The sequence below is a fragment of the Anabrus simplex genome, chromosome 9 (genome assembly GCF_040414725.1).
Source record: "Anabrus simplex isolate iqAnaSimp1 chromosome 9, ASM4041472v1, whole genome shotgun sequence".
Classification (NCBI taxonomy): Eukaryota; Metazoa; Arthropoda; class Insecta; order Orthoptera; family Tettigoniidae; genus Anabrus; species Anabrus simplex.
Genome location: NC_090273.1, coordinates 22,265,877 through 22,282,047, shown reverse-complemented (window position 1 = coordinate 22,282,047; position 16,171 = coordinate 22,265,877). Strand labels below are relative to the sequence as shown.

General features: G+C 38.9%; 1 protein-coding gene across 1 annotated transcript in view; it reads left to right on the top strand.

Moving 5' to 3' along the window:
• LOC136881028 (neuroglobin) overlaps positions 1 to 8,898 on the top strand; it is a 307,501-nt gene extending 298,603 nt beyond the window's left edge. The window contains exon 5 of the mRNA XM_067153620.2: positions 7,695 to 8,898. Within this exon, the coding sequence (XP_067009721.1) occupies positions 7,695 to 7,847 (153 nt within the window). The 3' untranslated portion in view covers positions 7,848 to 8,898. The remainder of the gene's footprint in view (positions 1 to 7,694) is intronic.
• Positions 8,899 to 16,171: the final 7,273 nt, after the last annotated feature.

Below are 16,171 nucleotides of genomic sequence, written 5' to 3'. Positions count from 1 at the left end.
CCAGCTATGTAGATAGGTTCGTGCACACGAGAGAGCGAAGTTTAGCCATCGCTGAGTAGAACCGTACTGCTCGATAGCGTGGGCTAAGTCAGCCCGAGTGGTTTTTCTTGCTGAGTCCTGACATTGACTTAGATCGTAGCTGTTGGTTGAGTGGCCTACAGTTGCAGCGTTCCGGCGAGGGCTGGATCAGGCCAAGTTGTCCAAGTTGTCCTGCTCAGTATCATCATCATCATCAAATGCTTTCATTCCCCACCCTGAAGAGGTGGAGCGGGCCACCTAGAGGGTAACGCCCTTTCTAGTCTCAGTAGGTCAGGCGCAGTCCTTATATTGAGAATAATGCACGGCGAATAAGATAGTAAAACATAACACTGAAAGAAACTGATTTTAAATTACAGACCAATAATAAACAAATAACGGGAAAATTCTTATGTAATCCTTAAGAGAACAGAAACTCAATAACAAATGATTGAAAAAGCAAATAACACTGCAAAACAAGAAATAATAACCGCGGAGGGCTACATTTCATCATTCACAGCCAATAAGAAGGTAAGTTGCCGCTGACGTCACAATGACGTGAACAGAAAGACAAATTGAGCTAGCAACTTGTGACGCAGTCTGAAGTGAATCACTGAAGGAGCAGGGTCGCAGAGGGTGACTCTAAAGAGATGATTAAAGCAAAGGTATGAAACTAAACTTATATATAAATAAGTGACGTAATGTAATTAGAGCAATCATCATAATCGCGATTTAAATGAATAAATACAACATATTCGTTGAAACACGAACAACGTTAGTAACTGTTTCTGAAAGCGAAAAGTTTGAAATTGCACATACGGTTTGAAAGAAGTCAAAGAACAATTTGAAAACTGGTTTCAAGAACTTTCAGATTTATCTCCTTTATTTCAGTATATTTCGAGCCACTTTTCCGTTTCGGCGAACAAGCGCCAGCTCCCACTGCCACACGTGGCTACGAGACATGTTCTTTGCACCAAGAAGCTTGAAATAATTTTGTGAAACCTTTCCTCATCATGAATTTCCTCGCCTTCATCAAAAGAGTAAGTTTGGTCCTACCTTCGTATGTGAACGATTCTTTTCAGTTTGAAAACTGAATAAACCAAGGTTGCCAGCAAGCATTTCAGATGAAGATTTGAGAAGTTGTTTACGCTTATCTGTAACACTTTGTCATCATTTGCATCTAATTTTAAGACGGTTGTTTGCTTACGAAAACAAGACTAATAAAGAGGACAGCAATATATATTTTTTATATTATTATCTAACATGTGCTAGTTCTATTGGTGTATAAAGGTAGATTTGCGTTTGGCAATGTAGAAACATGCTAATACCCATTATATTTGGTCTATAAGTCAATTTCTGTTTGTATGCTATGTGGCACAATTATATTTTTCTCCGTTTGTACTGTTGCGACTGCGTTAGCGGTTGAAAATTACAACCAGCAAAATGTTGACGTCCACTTATTTGTTGTTATCTCGTAGTGGTGGTGATTATTGTTTTAAGAGGAAGTACAACTGGTCAACTATCCTCTGCATAACACTAATCAGAGGGAAGAAGCTGAAGGAGTCCGACACTTCTAAAAATGAAGGTATCGGCAAAAGAAAGACAATGGACACGAAGGGCGTAAAAATAATAGACTCCCTAGCCCTCGCAAAGCTAATACCGTTGGTGTCGGAAAAGAACAAGAGTTGACCAAGGAAGGTCGGATAAGATAGATGAAAGTGAGGAGCCTGGCGCAAGTAAGTATAAACAATACCAGGTCTCAGCTAATGGTCAGGTCGGTGGTCGCCAACCAAAGAACCCCCCTGGGGCCCCTTTTAGTCGCCTCTTACGACAGGCAGGGAATACCGTGGGTGTTATTCTATCGCCCCCACCCACAGGAGGGTGTACTTTCATAGCCCCTCCCTTCACAGGACACGTAATTTGATTGATAATTGACAAGCTTAATTAATATTTTATGAATAATAATTTAGATTTTCTCCGAAGACCGTAAAAGTAGTTAGTGGGACGTAAAGCAAATATCATTATTATTAAATTTAGATTTTTTCGTAATTTCTGTTGAAAAAATTAATGACACCTGTCCTCTAAAGGTGCGATGAGGAGACTTCCCCACCGCGCAAAGAGCTGGGGAAGCAAGACGGACGGAAATGAAGGGGACCGCTGTACACTGCGCGGAACTCTCGACGCCGCTATCCTCAACGGTGAAACAAGAAAAAAAAAGCACGCCTTTTCCGCCTCGGCTAGGCAACGACGGAAGTTTAATTACCAATCAATTAATCATTTGGTATATTCATTTCGTTGATCCTTTAAAAATAACAAATGAACAATGTCGACTCGTGCTTCTCTGGGGTAAGCTATTGAGTTGTAATATCCAGGGATTACACGCTGCTGAATTCTACTATGGCAGGAATTTCACACTATATTAATTTACGGCACGAAATTAAATTCCGTTCCGCACAAAGAGAACAGCGTTCAAAAATAAAAAAAAATATACGAGAACATGTTCCTTGCTTTTCATTTTCTCTTCTCGAAAGAACTGGACTTAACATTTAATCTGTAACACAAACTACACGATTGATTATTTGTGATCAAGCGGTGGTGGTAGTGATTATTGTCTTAAGAAGAAGTAGAACTGGGCAACCATTCCCTATTAACACTAATCAGAGGGTAAAGTTGAAAAATGAAGGTATCAGCCAAAGAAGACAAGGCCCACTCCCTAGGCCCCGGGGCCTCTTTAAATGGCCTCCTACGACAAGCAGGGGATACCGTGGGTGTTATTTTGCCGCCCCCATACACAGGGGTAATCAAGTCCAAAGTTGTCCATTAAAGAAAGTGATTTTGTGTCCAATGGTGGTAGTGTGGTTATTGCTTTGAAGACGCTTGTACAGTAGTTAAGGGGAGAGACCTAGCTTAACACAGGGAAAATAGGCCAATATTCATTCGATTGTTATATATGCTACAAACGTAGTTGACAAATGCTGCACATAACCCAGTATTGGCATGCTTCAGAGCAATCACAAGCAACTTCAATAACGTCAAAATTCTAATTACAACATTTCAAAATAAAATGTTCAACATTTCCCGCCTTCTTAACGGTTTCCTTCATAACTCCCTTACTGTTTCACGGATAATTATGAATTTTTCAGAGTTTCCTCCCATAATGTTGTACTACAATCTGTACCCCATTTCCCGCCTTCTTAACGGTTTCCTTCATAACTCCATTACTGTTTCACGGATAATTATGAATTTTTCAGAGTTTCCTCCCATAATGTTGTACTACAATCTGTACCACATTCAGATCAATGGGATTTAAATTAGATTTTATATAACATATTCATTTACAAAAATATTAATATTTTCTGGTGCTCGGAATAAAAACCCAACAAAACAGTCTATGTTAATGATTGAGGTTCATTTTGTAGCTGGAGATTTGATACACACTTTAAAAAAGGAAAAGTACGAAAATTCTTATAAACTTGGAATTTATAAGGGAAACAGTTATATATTGTTAAAAAGGCGGGAAATTTTGAACATTTTATTTTAAAATATTAAAATTATTAAAATTCTGACATTATTGAAGTTGCTTCCGGTTGCCAGGAAGCATGCCAACACTGGGATATGTGCAGATATTGTCTGCAAAAATTGTAGCATATTTAACAATCGAATGAATATTAACCTTCTTTTTTCCTTTGTTAAGCTGGGTCTCCCCCTTAAAAGGGGTCTAACATCTAGGTCATCGGCCCCGTTATTGCTTTAAAGAGAAGTACAGTTACATAACCATACTTTACTAACTAATGCGAGTAATGACCGTAACGGGTTTGGATCTCATTGGTGTCCTTTTGGCCATTTATTTTTCTGAACTAACACTGTGGGATATACTGTTTGTACTCGACGTGACGTAATAAGATAGAAGATCATTTCAAGAAGAACGCGGTCATGAAAAATAAATGCTCCTTGAACTGATCTACAACGGCCTCTGTTTTGGCAGCAGTGCCATACGACCTTCCTTCTCATTAACTGTTCTCGCGATATTGATAAGACTCCGAAAGAGCGAACGGCCGTGCGGTTAGGGGCGCACAGCAGCCTCTTTCTTGCCACTCCTGTACCGCACAGTAGGCTATGTTTAGAATGAACAATACCATCATGTTGTTTACAATTTGCTATACGTCGCATCGACACAGATAGGTATTATGGCGACGATGGGATAGGAAAGGCCTAGGAGTGGGAAGGATGCAGTCGCGGCCTTAATTAAGGTACAGCCCCAGCATTTGCCTGGTGTGAAAATGGGAAACCACGGATAACCATCTTCAGGGCTACCGACAGTGGGGTTCGAACCCACTATCTCCCGAATGCAAGCTCACAGCTGCGCGGCCCTAACCGCACGGCCAACTCGCCAACACTATCACCTCTTAACGTACGGCTCCTTCCTCCCGAGATACTACGTCACTTCGGAAACAATAACACGTATCGCCCTACCCATTATTTGCATGGTCACGCCTCCCAGCCACATGTTGATATGCAGCCCATCAGAACAATTTTCGTTCTGTTCATTTTCCTATGTCTTTGTGTCACGGAAAAAGAACCTTATCGTGCCATGGTGTAGGAATGTATGTTTGGATGACGTATTTACGCACTCCTACAGCATTTAAGGTGCATTTTTCTTTACGAACATGGGTACGTATTTGGGATTTTTTGGGATTTCTTGATAAATTCAATGGATTTAATCAATGCTTACGATTGTTATTGTGATTTCAGTTTATTAACAGAATGAAATGTTTCGTTCAACAAGAGCATCCTTAGATTATATATCAAAACCCTTTTAACTTTATAATTTGAATACAGTTTTAACCAGGAATTTATTTATTTATTTATTTATTTATTTATTTATTTATTTATTGATTGATTGATTGATTGATTGATTGATTGATTGATTGATTGATTGATTGATTGATTGATTGATTGATTGATTGATTGATTGATTGATTGATTGATTGATTGATTGATTGATTGATTGATTGATTGATTGATTGATTGATTGATTGATTGATTGATTGATTGATTTATTTATTTATTTATTTATTTATTTATTTATTTATTTATTAAATACAGTCGGCGGAGGGCCATTTTACACTTTTCTAAATATAAGCTTAACAGAACCCTGTCATCCCATTAGATAATACAAGAAAATCGAAATATATAATAGGCCTTTCCAACTCTTGTTCATTTATTTTGGACAAATGGCGATTAGATTTATGAAATGGAAATTAAGCCCAAAAGACAGAAAGAAAACTCGTGACTTTTGAGAATGCTGTGCTGAGACAGATTTTTCGACCAGTGAAGGATAGAAGAGAATGGAGGAAAAGGAAAAACCTAGAACTTCAGGAATTGTACAAATTGCTAGACATTGTGACAGTGATTAAAGAGAGGAGGATGAAGTGGTATGGACACGTAATGTGTCGAGAAGGTCAGATAACCAGGCATGTGGTGGAAGAAAACATCAGAGGCAAAAGGCCAAAGGGAAGAGCACGACTGAGATGGACAGATGGGGTCAGAGAGGATATGAGCAGAATGGGACTAGCCGAAAAAGAATACACGGTTCAAAAAAGGTGGAGGAGGCTAATTGGCGAGGCCAAAAACCGACTACGGTTTGTGTGGCCAATCTAGTGAATAAGTAATAATTCATTCAAAGATGAAGAAAATGTTTTAAATTCTTTAATAACTTCGAAATCGGGCTCATCACATTAATGTTACCATCTTCACGAGTTCGTTCCTTACTCTTCGCGTCTGTTGCTAAATGCCTCCCTTCCAGGAACAGCAATTAATATATGGGAATTTTTTTTTTAACTGAAGAGAAGGTCCAATAATTTGATGAACATCAGTGTACTCACGGTGACCATTTTTATAGGAGCTGTTGTTAGTGTCATAATCAGGATCATCAAGGAAAGACCCTGCTCACTCTCAGCAGTAGAAATGGAAACGCTGTTGATAGCGTTTATGAACTGTAATAATGCAGAAGACATTTTCTTCTCTCTCAGGAATTCACGAAAACTCTTAACAACCTCTCGTTCTGGAATTCTCAGCCTCTTACACAAACTCTCCAGTAGTAACATTATTTTCAGCACCGACTGGCCTATGTTCTGGATATAAAACTTTTGTCCATTCTGGAATTTGTATATCATTTGCAGGTAGAAGGCTATTTTCCAATGGTTGTTTCAAACAGTCACAAATTAAATTCGTAAAAGTGTCCATGACGGACTTCTGCAGTCATATAATTTGTCACACATATTCATAACATCTCCAGTTCACAAGCATTGATGAGTTTGCGCAACGAAAACAATAGTTTTATATACGCATAGTTAAAAGGTACAAGAACGTCGCTTGAAGACGAGGAGCCATTGTTGAAGACCTTCCACGAGCAGCACCCGTGAAAACGTCGAACGAATTCGGGAACATGTGCGTCAGGACCGTCCGAGGGCGATCAACAACATAGTAGACATTGCTGGTGTTTCGTGAGGATCTGTGCAGACAATCGTAACATCAGAATGGAACATGAGGCGTGTCCATTACAAGATTGCTCCCCCACCCCGACTGCTGACCCGTGAGCAGAAGAAACATCGCGTTGTAACGAGCCAAGATCTCCGTGAGCGTGCCACTGATGATCTATCGCTTAAAATGAGCTTTGTCTCGTCCTTGTACGACAAATTCGATATTTCCTCTACATTAACCTAGTATTTTTATTATCTCCCCACGTCGTCCCCCCCCCCCCCGCCCGCCACCCTCGAATTGTTTTTAAAATAAAATATAGCCTATAGCACTCAGGGATAATTTATCTTTCTATTAGTGAAAGAATTTTTAGAATCGGTCCAATAGTTCCTGAGATTAGCCATTACATACAAACAGACTTCACCTCTTCATATATTAGTATAGATAGATGAACAAGAAATCTGTATGAACGAAAGCCGGGCTGAGTGGCTCAGACGGCTGAGGCGCTGGCCTTGTGACCCCAACTTGACAGGTTCGATCCTGCCTCTATCCGGTATTTGAAGGTGCTCAACTACGTCAGCCTCGTGTCGACAGATTTGCTAGCTTTAAAAGAACTCCTGCGGGACTAAATTCCGGCACCTCAGCGTCCCCGAAAACTGTGAAATTCGTTAGTGGAACTTAAAGCCAATGGCATTATTATTATTATTATTATTATTATTATTATTATTATTATTATTATTATTATTATTATTATTATTATTATTATTATTATTATTATTATTATTATTATTATTATTATTATTATTGGAAGAACGTAGCGTCATGAATGCTGCCAACAACCAATGCAAAAAAGCCTACAAGATGTTATTTATTTCGATAGAAAGAATAATTCTGCGAACTTTTTGAACCTGTTGGTATAATAGCGATTCACTTCACATGGGTGTGTTACAAGTAAATGTCCTACTTCTTTATAAATAAGCTAACGTCAACAAAGTAACTACCATAGCCTATTCTTGAATTAAGGACAATAATATTATCGAGATCATACATTCAACTGGTAGGAATGTCTTGTAAGAAAATAATTTGACTGCCCTATGAAAGAGATTAACAGCATAAAGTCAATCCGTGTCATTTAATAGGTGTATGAACGCTAACGTAAAATACACCTCAAGTAATTTCTTCTCCTTGTTTTGTTTCAGTTGATCGGGCCGCAGTTTATCCAGGCGATCCAGCCATCGCTGGAAGACCGCTGGACGCCAGAACTCCAGCAGGCGTGGGCACAGCTGTTCCACTACATAGCGTTCTTCATGAAGGCGTCTATGGAGGAGGAGCGTCTTGCAGTGGAGAAATGAACCAAGAGAAGACGTTCGCGTATGTCTCTGCCGCACATGTTCATGAGCGTTGAAGGACAATTAATGACGGAACGACGTGTGCTACAGTAGCTGATATGTCTCACAGTGCAAAAGAGCAAGGAAGATCCGAATTCTCATTATAGAGTGTCATTTACTACACAGCGCCGAATTAAACCCTAAAAAAACTCCTATTATTTGTTAATGTTGCTAGTCAGTGACTTTAATAGAACAATTTTAATGCAAAAACAAGCATTATCAATTCTTGAAATATACTCTCAACCCATTAGGCCGTGTTCAGCACATGCTGAAGAGATATTAAGAACAGAACAGAAATGGCCAACGGGATGCCAGTGGGATCCGAGCCCACAACCTCCTGATTTCACGTCGGTTGGGCCCATAACCTGTTAAATTATATTACTATTCTTTTGGAAATAATGCACACATAACTTCATGTTTTATAAAAAAAAATACTTTCTACGATGACGCCAGCCAACAGTAGAAATGTTTCCGAATTAAAAGCAGTCAATTCCTATTCTTTTTGATGTGAAATAAGCAAATATGGTGTTTGAAACGTTTAGTTAGCATTCATTCTTTTGGAAAAAAGAAAAGTAATTTGTTTCATTATGGATGGATATTGTCTAATTTCGGTAAATAAGTTTTCTTACAAATATAGGGTGTCAATACTGAGTAAACGAAATGTTATTCCTAGAGAAGCCATCTTCATCACATAAATGTCGTTTGTTATGCTTACGGAAACCTATCTGCTGTTGTTTTTTAGTAATATTCTTTTGCGTTAGGAATTCTAAGAAGACTTAATTTTTATGGGTAAATAAGAAATTAATAACCTAGCATAAACCTGGATTTATTTTCAGAGGTGCATAAGACATGCTTATAAACTACATGATCTTAAGCTTATTTGTCATTTGGTTTTCAATCCAGATTTTTTAGACTTCATATGTAAATAGTGTGGATATTTTTGGTTATGTAGGTGGTGAAGTGTACTTTTTGATCTCAGAAACGTGAATTGACTCTATTAATAAAGATACCATATTACCATTACCTTGACCGTAAAATGAATTAGGATAAACCTTAGGCACCACACATTTGCTGCAATTCATGTGCAGTGGTTAGTTGAAGACACCCCAAGAGTTAGGTTGTGGTGGTGGTGATTACTGTTTTGAGAGGAAGTAGAACTAGGCAACCATCCTCTATATAACACTAATCAGAGAGGAAAAATGGAAGAGGTCCAACACTTCGAAAAATGAAGATATCGGCCAAAGAAAGACAAGGGCCACGAAGGGCGTGGAAATGAAAGACTCCCTAGGCTTCGAGTGCTCTAATACCGTCGAGGTCGTAAAAACCAAGAGTTGGCCGAGGCGGGTCGGATAGGATAGAAGAACGTGAGGAGCCTGGCACAAGTAAACGGAAGCGATCCCAGGTCTCAGCTAAGGGGCCCGTGGTCGCCAACCCACAGTCTACAAAGTTCAGAGCTCCTGGGACCCCTTTTAGTCCCTCTTACGACAGGCACGTGATACCGTGGGTATTATTCTACCACCATCCCCTCTCCCCATCCCTCGCGGAGATGTCACTGCAGACTGTTGTTGGAATGTGATGAGTGATGCCTCAAAAGTAGACTACAAATGAAAATCAAAGAAACGGAAACGCCCCAGTGAATGGGTAAATGGATAAGTGTGCATGGGGTTGAGTTCAATACATATTATAATATACATACAAATATCTTAAATCTGAGAGTTAATAAAAGTGTTCTGATGTCATGTTCATGTTCCTTGACCTCTATTTGCTTTTAACTGACTGATTTTGTTAACGAAATGGACAACATTTATGCCTTTGTTGACCACTGTAACATATCTGAGTTTCTTCTTTGAAATGTTGCACTAGCCCGATGGCTCCGATGACACATCTATATTTCCTTCACTCTTCATTTTTAGTTCAAAATCTAATAATTTTGCCTTAAATTATTCTAATGTAAATGTGGTGGTAATCGTTTTGAGTATAGTAATGAGTCTGAGACATTATTATTATTATTATTATTATTATTATTATTATTATTATTATTATTATTATTATTATTATTATTATTATTATGCATACGTTGCCGGTTATTAGAGATCACTACTAGGCCTATTATACAATTTTAGAAGCTTTGTTTGCAGCTCAGTATCGTTGAATGCTCTCTTTGGCAACCTGTCTCCTTTCCGCCGTCCACCCTCTGTTCTGCTGTTCTTCATAAAATCCCTTGAAATTTTTGATCTGCTGTCGGTACCTGGTTCTGTTAACAACGTCTTCACGATTTAGTCTTTTTTTTTTTTTTTTTTTTTTTTTTCAGATCCTTCCTGACCTCCCTGAACCACTTAGGTCTACTATCGAGTATGTTTACAAAAATCTTAGTAAACCTCTTGGCATCCACTTTGAACTGGTGGCCACAGAACTTGAGTCGTCAGTTCTTTACGGGTTCCATCAGTCGTTCAGTTTTCTTCTGTCGTTCCTCTCGTCCTCGTAACCTGTATTATCCAGCCACGACCTTTAGGGCCATTATCTTTCGAAGGATCTCTCTCTCAAACTTCTCAGCATTTCCTCAGACGAACCTTCCCAGCAACTCGGAGGCATTCACTTCCATAGAGACATTCGGGTTTAATCACCGTGTTGTAATGTCTGAGTTTATCTTGCATTGAAATTGCCTTGTTCTTCTATGGCTGTGAGTTCTGCTAAACACTGCGGCCATCCTATCTCGCCAACTGTTGTTAACTTCTCCTTCACTGGATTCCATCTGCACAATCTCACCAAGATATTTGAAGCTGTTAACTCGTTCAATCTTACCATAGCTTCCCTTTAGCTGTTGTGGAGCTCTGGGGATGTTAGTCAAGTTCTTTGTTTTTCAAAGCAGATCATAAGTCCAGCCTTTTCTGCTTGTTGTTTCAAAAGATTTATCTGTTCTACAGCTGCATCTCTGTTCCTATAAAGGATCGTTAAATCATCAGCGAAAGTTGGACCATTGATCTTCAGACCGTTCTTTGAACCGCCAATGTATACTTGGTTCAGTAAACCTTTCTTGTTAAGTTCTTTCTAAGCATTCACGGATAACCTTCTGCAACTAGCAATTAAACAGAGTTGGTGGTAGTCCATCGCCCTGCTTTACTCCTCTTTTAATTTCAAACTCCTTGGAGTATTCACTCATGAATTATTATTATTATTATTATTATTATTATTATTATTATTATTATTATTATTCTGTGAAGGAAAGGAGGATGTGGGAGAATAACTGGTATATTAGATATATTATAGCAATTACCGTTTCTGTTCAGTTTTCCTTCATGTCCATCATATCTGTTCATTTACGGTTTAATGTATTATAACAGTGTGGAGCTTGGTTTGATATTTAGAATTATCAATATCAGAGTTGTGGGGAATATCCTACAGATTAAGGTCATTTTAGCACTGCAATGGAAATGTTAGCTCTAAATATCTGGTAGCACTGTGGCAATCTCAAGCAAGCCTTGTATTCCCTTGGATCCTCAAATGTGAGCTCAGGAAGAAGTAAAGCTAGAACTCCGCGGTATCCCTCCGTTGTAACCATTCTGAAACTAAACGTCCTTGTTTTCTTCTCAACTCCTCTTGAGATATGTTCTCCAACTGATTACAATAACTGGGCGAGTTAGCCGTGCAGTTAGGGTCGCGTGGCTGTGAGCTTCCATTCAGGAGATAGTGGGTTCGATTCCCCCCGTCGGCAGCCCTGAAGATTATTTTTCGTGGTTTCCCATTTTATACCAGGAAAATACGCGCAGGTCAAATCAAAAGACCTGCATCTGGCGAGCCGAACTCTTCCTCGGACACTCCCGGCACTAAAAGCCATACGCCATTTCACCTTCTTTACCAGAAAAATGCTGGGGCTGTACCTTAATTAAGGCCATGGCCACTACCTTCTCAATCCCAGCCTTTTCCCATCCTTGAGTTATCGTAAACCACTAGCAAAAAAAAAAAAAGGAAATCATTACATATAACTTAATCCTAGTAGCACATAACACACGCAGTAGGCCTACGTCAACAGCTCATTTTGACGTCAGTTGTATAAAAACACTTGAAATGCATACTTAAATAACCTTCACTACTTGAACATATCATTCCTTTTATTTGTTCAAGTAACTTGAACGGCTGTTCGACCTATGTAAACTAGTATAAATAAACAGACTTCTCTATTTAAAGATCCAAACAGCCAGTTCTTAGGAAAGCAAATCCTGTCTTTTAATATTGGATTGCGTGTTTACTTCGAGAGCAACCATTATTGAACTTACTCGCACCACCTTTGAATAGATTACAATTTACAGGCAAATGCAGTGATAATTTCGCCATCAGTATTACGTCAGAATCAGATAGGAGGTCAATTACAACAGTTCATCGAGAGCCAGTAAACAGTTGGGAAACAAAGTAAAGTACTTGCTCATTTGCAATGTGAGGCAAAGAGAAGACGTCATCATGAGATCATCACGAGATGTAACACGAACCAAGATATAACATTTATGATCTATAATGGTAAAACCGTCATTACGTCCATTTTATGACAAAATCAGAACAAAGAGTGTAACTGGTTTATGGTCAAAGCATTTTATTTGAAGGATGAAAGCGAAAGGATTTCTACTCATTTTCATAGTAAAACGCTTCCCAGTACAATGGAACAATCATGAAATTTTCTTCCTTTAGAGATAAAAACAACACGATTATCAATCTTATTTACTTTACCCATGCCTGCGAGAGGAATAGAATTCATCCTTCATGTACCCCAGTCAGTCGTAAGGGGCGAATAAGAGCCATAACTCTCAGGGGAGCCAAGAGCTCATACTGTCAGTTACCAAGATTCTTCAGAAAGGAACACTTGACAGTTTTAATTTTAATCCTAATTTTCAATAAAGATTTTTCTTCATTGTTCCAAATTTTTCGCAAAGAAATTGTTCCAAACAGACGTTACATCGTCACTTATAACTTACTCAATTGTAAAATATATGGCATGTTCAAGGAACATGTTGCACAAGGACTAAATGAAAAGGCTGAAGGAAACACTATAGAGGAAGAGTGGAGAGTCATGAAAAATGAAGTCAGTAGGGCTGCTGAAGAAATGTTAGGAAGGAAGAAAAGATCAAATAAGAATCAGTGGATGACTCAGGAGATACTAGACCTGATTGATGAACGACGAAAATACAAGAATGCTAAAAATGAAGAGGGCAGAAAAGAATACAGGCGATTAAAGAATCAAGTGGATAGAAAGTGCAAGGTAGCTAAGGAAGAATAGCTGAAGGAGAAGTGCAAGGATGTCGAAGGCTGTATGGTCCTGAGAAAGGTAGATGCTGCATACAGGAAAATCAAGGAAACTTTTGGAGAAAGGAAATCTAGGTGCATGAATATTAAGAGCTCAGATGGAAAGCCACTTCTAGGGAAATAAGACAAAGCAGAAAGATGGCAGGAGCATATCCAACAGTTGTATCAAGGTAAAGATGTAGATAATTTCGTTCTGGAACATGAAGAGGCTGTTGATGCTGATGAAATGGGAGACCCAATTTTGAGGTCAGAGTTTGACAGAGCTGTGAGTGACCTAAATAGGAACAAGGCACCTGGAATTGATGACATTCCCTCTGAATTACTGACTGCCTTAGGAGAAACCAGCATGGCAAGGTTGTTTCATTTAGTGTGCAAGATGTATGAGACAGGAGAAGTCCCATCCGATTTTCGGCAGAATGTTGTTATACCTATTCCCAAGAAAGCCGGTGCTGACAGGTGTGAAAACTACCGCACCATTAGTTTAGTATCTCATGCCTGCAAAATTTTAACACGTATTATTTACAGAAGAATGGAAAAACAAGTTGAAGCCTCAATTGGGAGAAGATCAATTTGGCTTCAGAAGAAATGTAGGAATACGTGAAGCAATCCTGACTTTACGTCTGATCTTAGAGGATCGAATCAAGAAGGACAAGCCCACGTACATGGCATTTGTAGATCTAGAGAAGGCATTCGATAATGTTGATTGGACCAAGCTATTTATGATTCTGAAGATGATAGGGATCGGATACCGAGAACGAAGAATTATCTACAATCTGTATAAAAATCAATCTGCAGTGATAAGAATCGAGGGCTTTGAAAAAGAAGCAGCAATCCAGAAAGAAGTGAGGCAAGGCTGCAGTTTGTCACCTCTCCTTTTCAATGTTTACATAGAACAGGCAGTAAAGGAAATCAAAGAGAAATTTGGAAAGGGAATCACAGTCCAAGGAGAGGAAATCAAAACCTTGAGATGTGCCGATGATATTGTTATTTTATCTGAGACTGCAGAAGATCTCGAGAAGTTGCTGAATGGTATGGATGAAGTCTTGGGTAAGGAGTACAAGATGAAAATAAATAAGTCCAAAACAAAAGTAATAAAGTGCAGTAGAACGAAGGCAGGTGATGTAGGAAATATTAGATTAGGAAACGAAGTCTTAAAGGAAGTAGATTAATATTGTTACTTGGGTAGTAAAATAACTAACGATGGCAGAAGTAAGGAGGACATAAAATGCAGACTAGCACAAGCAAGGAAGAGCTTTCTTAAGAAAAGAAAATTGCTCACTTCAAACATTGATATCGGAATTAGAAAGATGTTTTTGAATACTTTCGTGTGGAGCGTGGCATTGTATGGAAGTGAAACATGGACGATAACTAGCTCAGAAAGAAAGAGAATAGAAGCTTTTGAAATATGGTGTTACAGAAGAATGCTGAAGGTGAGATGGATAGATCGAATCACGAATGAAGAGATACTGAATCGAATTGGTGAGAGGAGATCGATTTGGCTAAATTTGACGAGAAGAAGAGATAGAATGATAGGACACATCTTACAACACCCAGGACTTGTTCAGTTGGTTTTTGAAGGAAGTGTAGGTGGTAGGAACGGTAGGGGTAGACCAAGGTAGGAATATGACAGGCAGATTAGAGCAGATGTAGGATGCAATAGTTACGTAGAAATGAAAAGATTAGCACTGGATAGGGTGGCATGGAGAGCTGCATCAAACCAGTCTATGGACTGATGACTCAAACAACAACATGGCATGAAGTCTGAGTTGTTCCGTATCTCAGTTTGTATCTCTCTTATTTTTTTTAACTTGAGAGGCTCTTCTGTTGTCCAACTAGACCCTACCTTTAGGAGCAGACTATACACCGAGCACGTATTTGGTAGTAAAATAACTAACGATGGCAGAAGTAAGGAGGACATAAAATGCAGACTAGCACAAGCAAGGAAGAGCTTTCTTAAGAAAAGAAAATTGCTCACTTCAAACATTGATATAGGAATTACCGCTTACTGAACAAGGCAACGATGGTTCTAATACCCATAAATACACATACAGTAGGGATAGCCGGGATGTGCACTAGACTATATGACAGGTCAGAGATGACTAACCTACAAATCATATCACGTTTTGATGGCGTGCAGGGCTTCACGGTGATATCATCCTCTGGAACAAGGACACCATAGTATTTCCCTTCAAGGCAGACATATCTAACCCCTAGCCTGCTATAAAAATTATGCTAAGCCATAAACAAGGGTTTGGTTGACGAAAAAACAAGGGATTCTGATAGATATGACCGTGTTAAAATCCAGCAGCCGCTAATACCGCTGACAAAGATGAGGAAATTAGTTTTGGACCAAGACTGTGCAGTAATAGAGAAAGCTAAACGATTGCACCCAGAGACAGACAGACATACAGTCCTCAACAATGTAATGAAATCGTTACAAATGGCGATAAGATGAAGCCAAAATGTCAGGTTGCAAAGGTGTTAACTGAGGACACTTTCAACCCAACCCCACTAAAAAAGTTGTTGTTAACAAGAAAGCTTTGACTGATGGAGAGAATGCCGAGTGGCTTAAAATGTGTTGAATTATGATTCAAAGTAAAAAGGGAAATTTTCGAGTACTCAAAATGAAAGAAACTGTCAACGAGGCCTATCCATTTTGGTCTTTTTGACTTGAGTCGGAGTAATAGGAAGGTAACCAAGAGCGCAGAAAAATACCCACATTTGTATCCAAATGGTATGACACTTACAAAAGAGACAATGCTTTATTAGATCTGTGCCAGTATCGTCCACCCGTTCATAAATCCTGCTATCAGCAACTAAGCGGATAGCATTATGTTGAATAGGCTATATTGATCCTCATCTGGAATCTAAACCACAGGGTAGGAAGTAAACGTTTTCCTCACCTGGAAAAAGATGTAACGGTTTGGTGGTATTTTATGTAAAAGCTTATTGATTTATGGTACTCCGATGTTATAAAATCTGTATTATATATTACC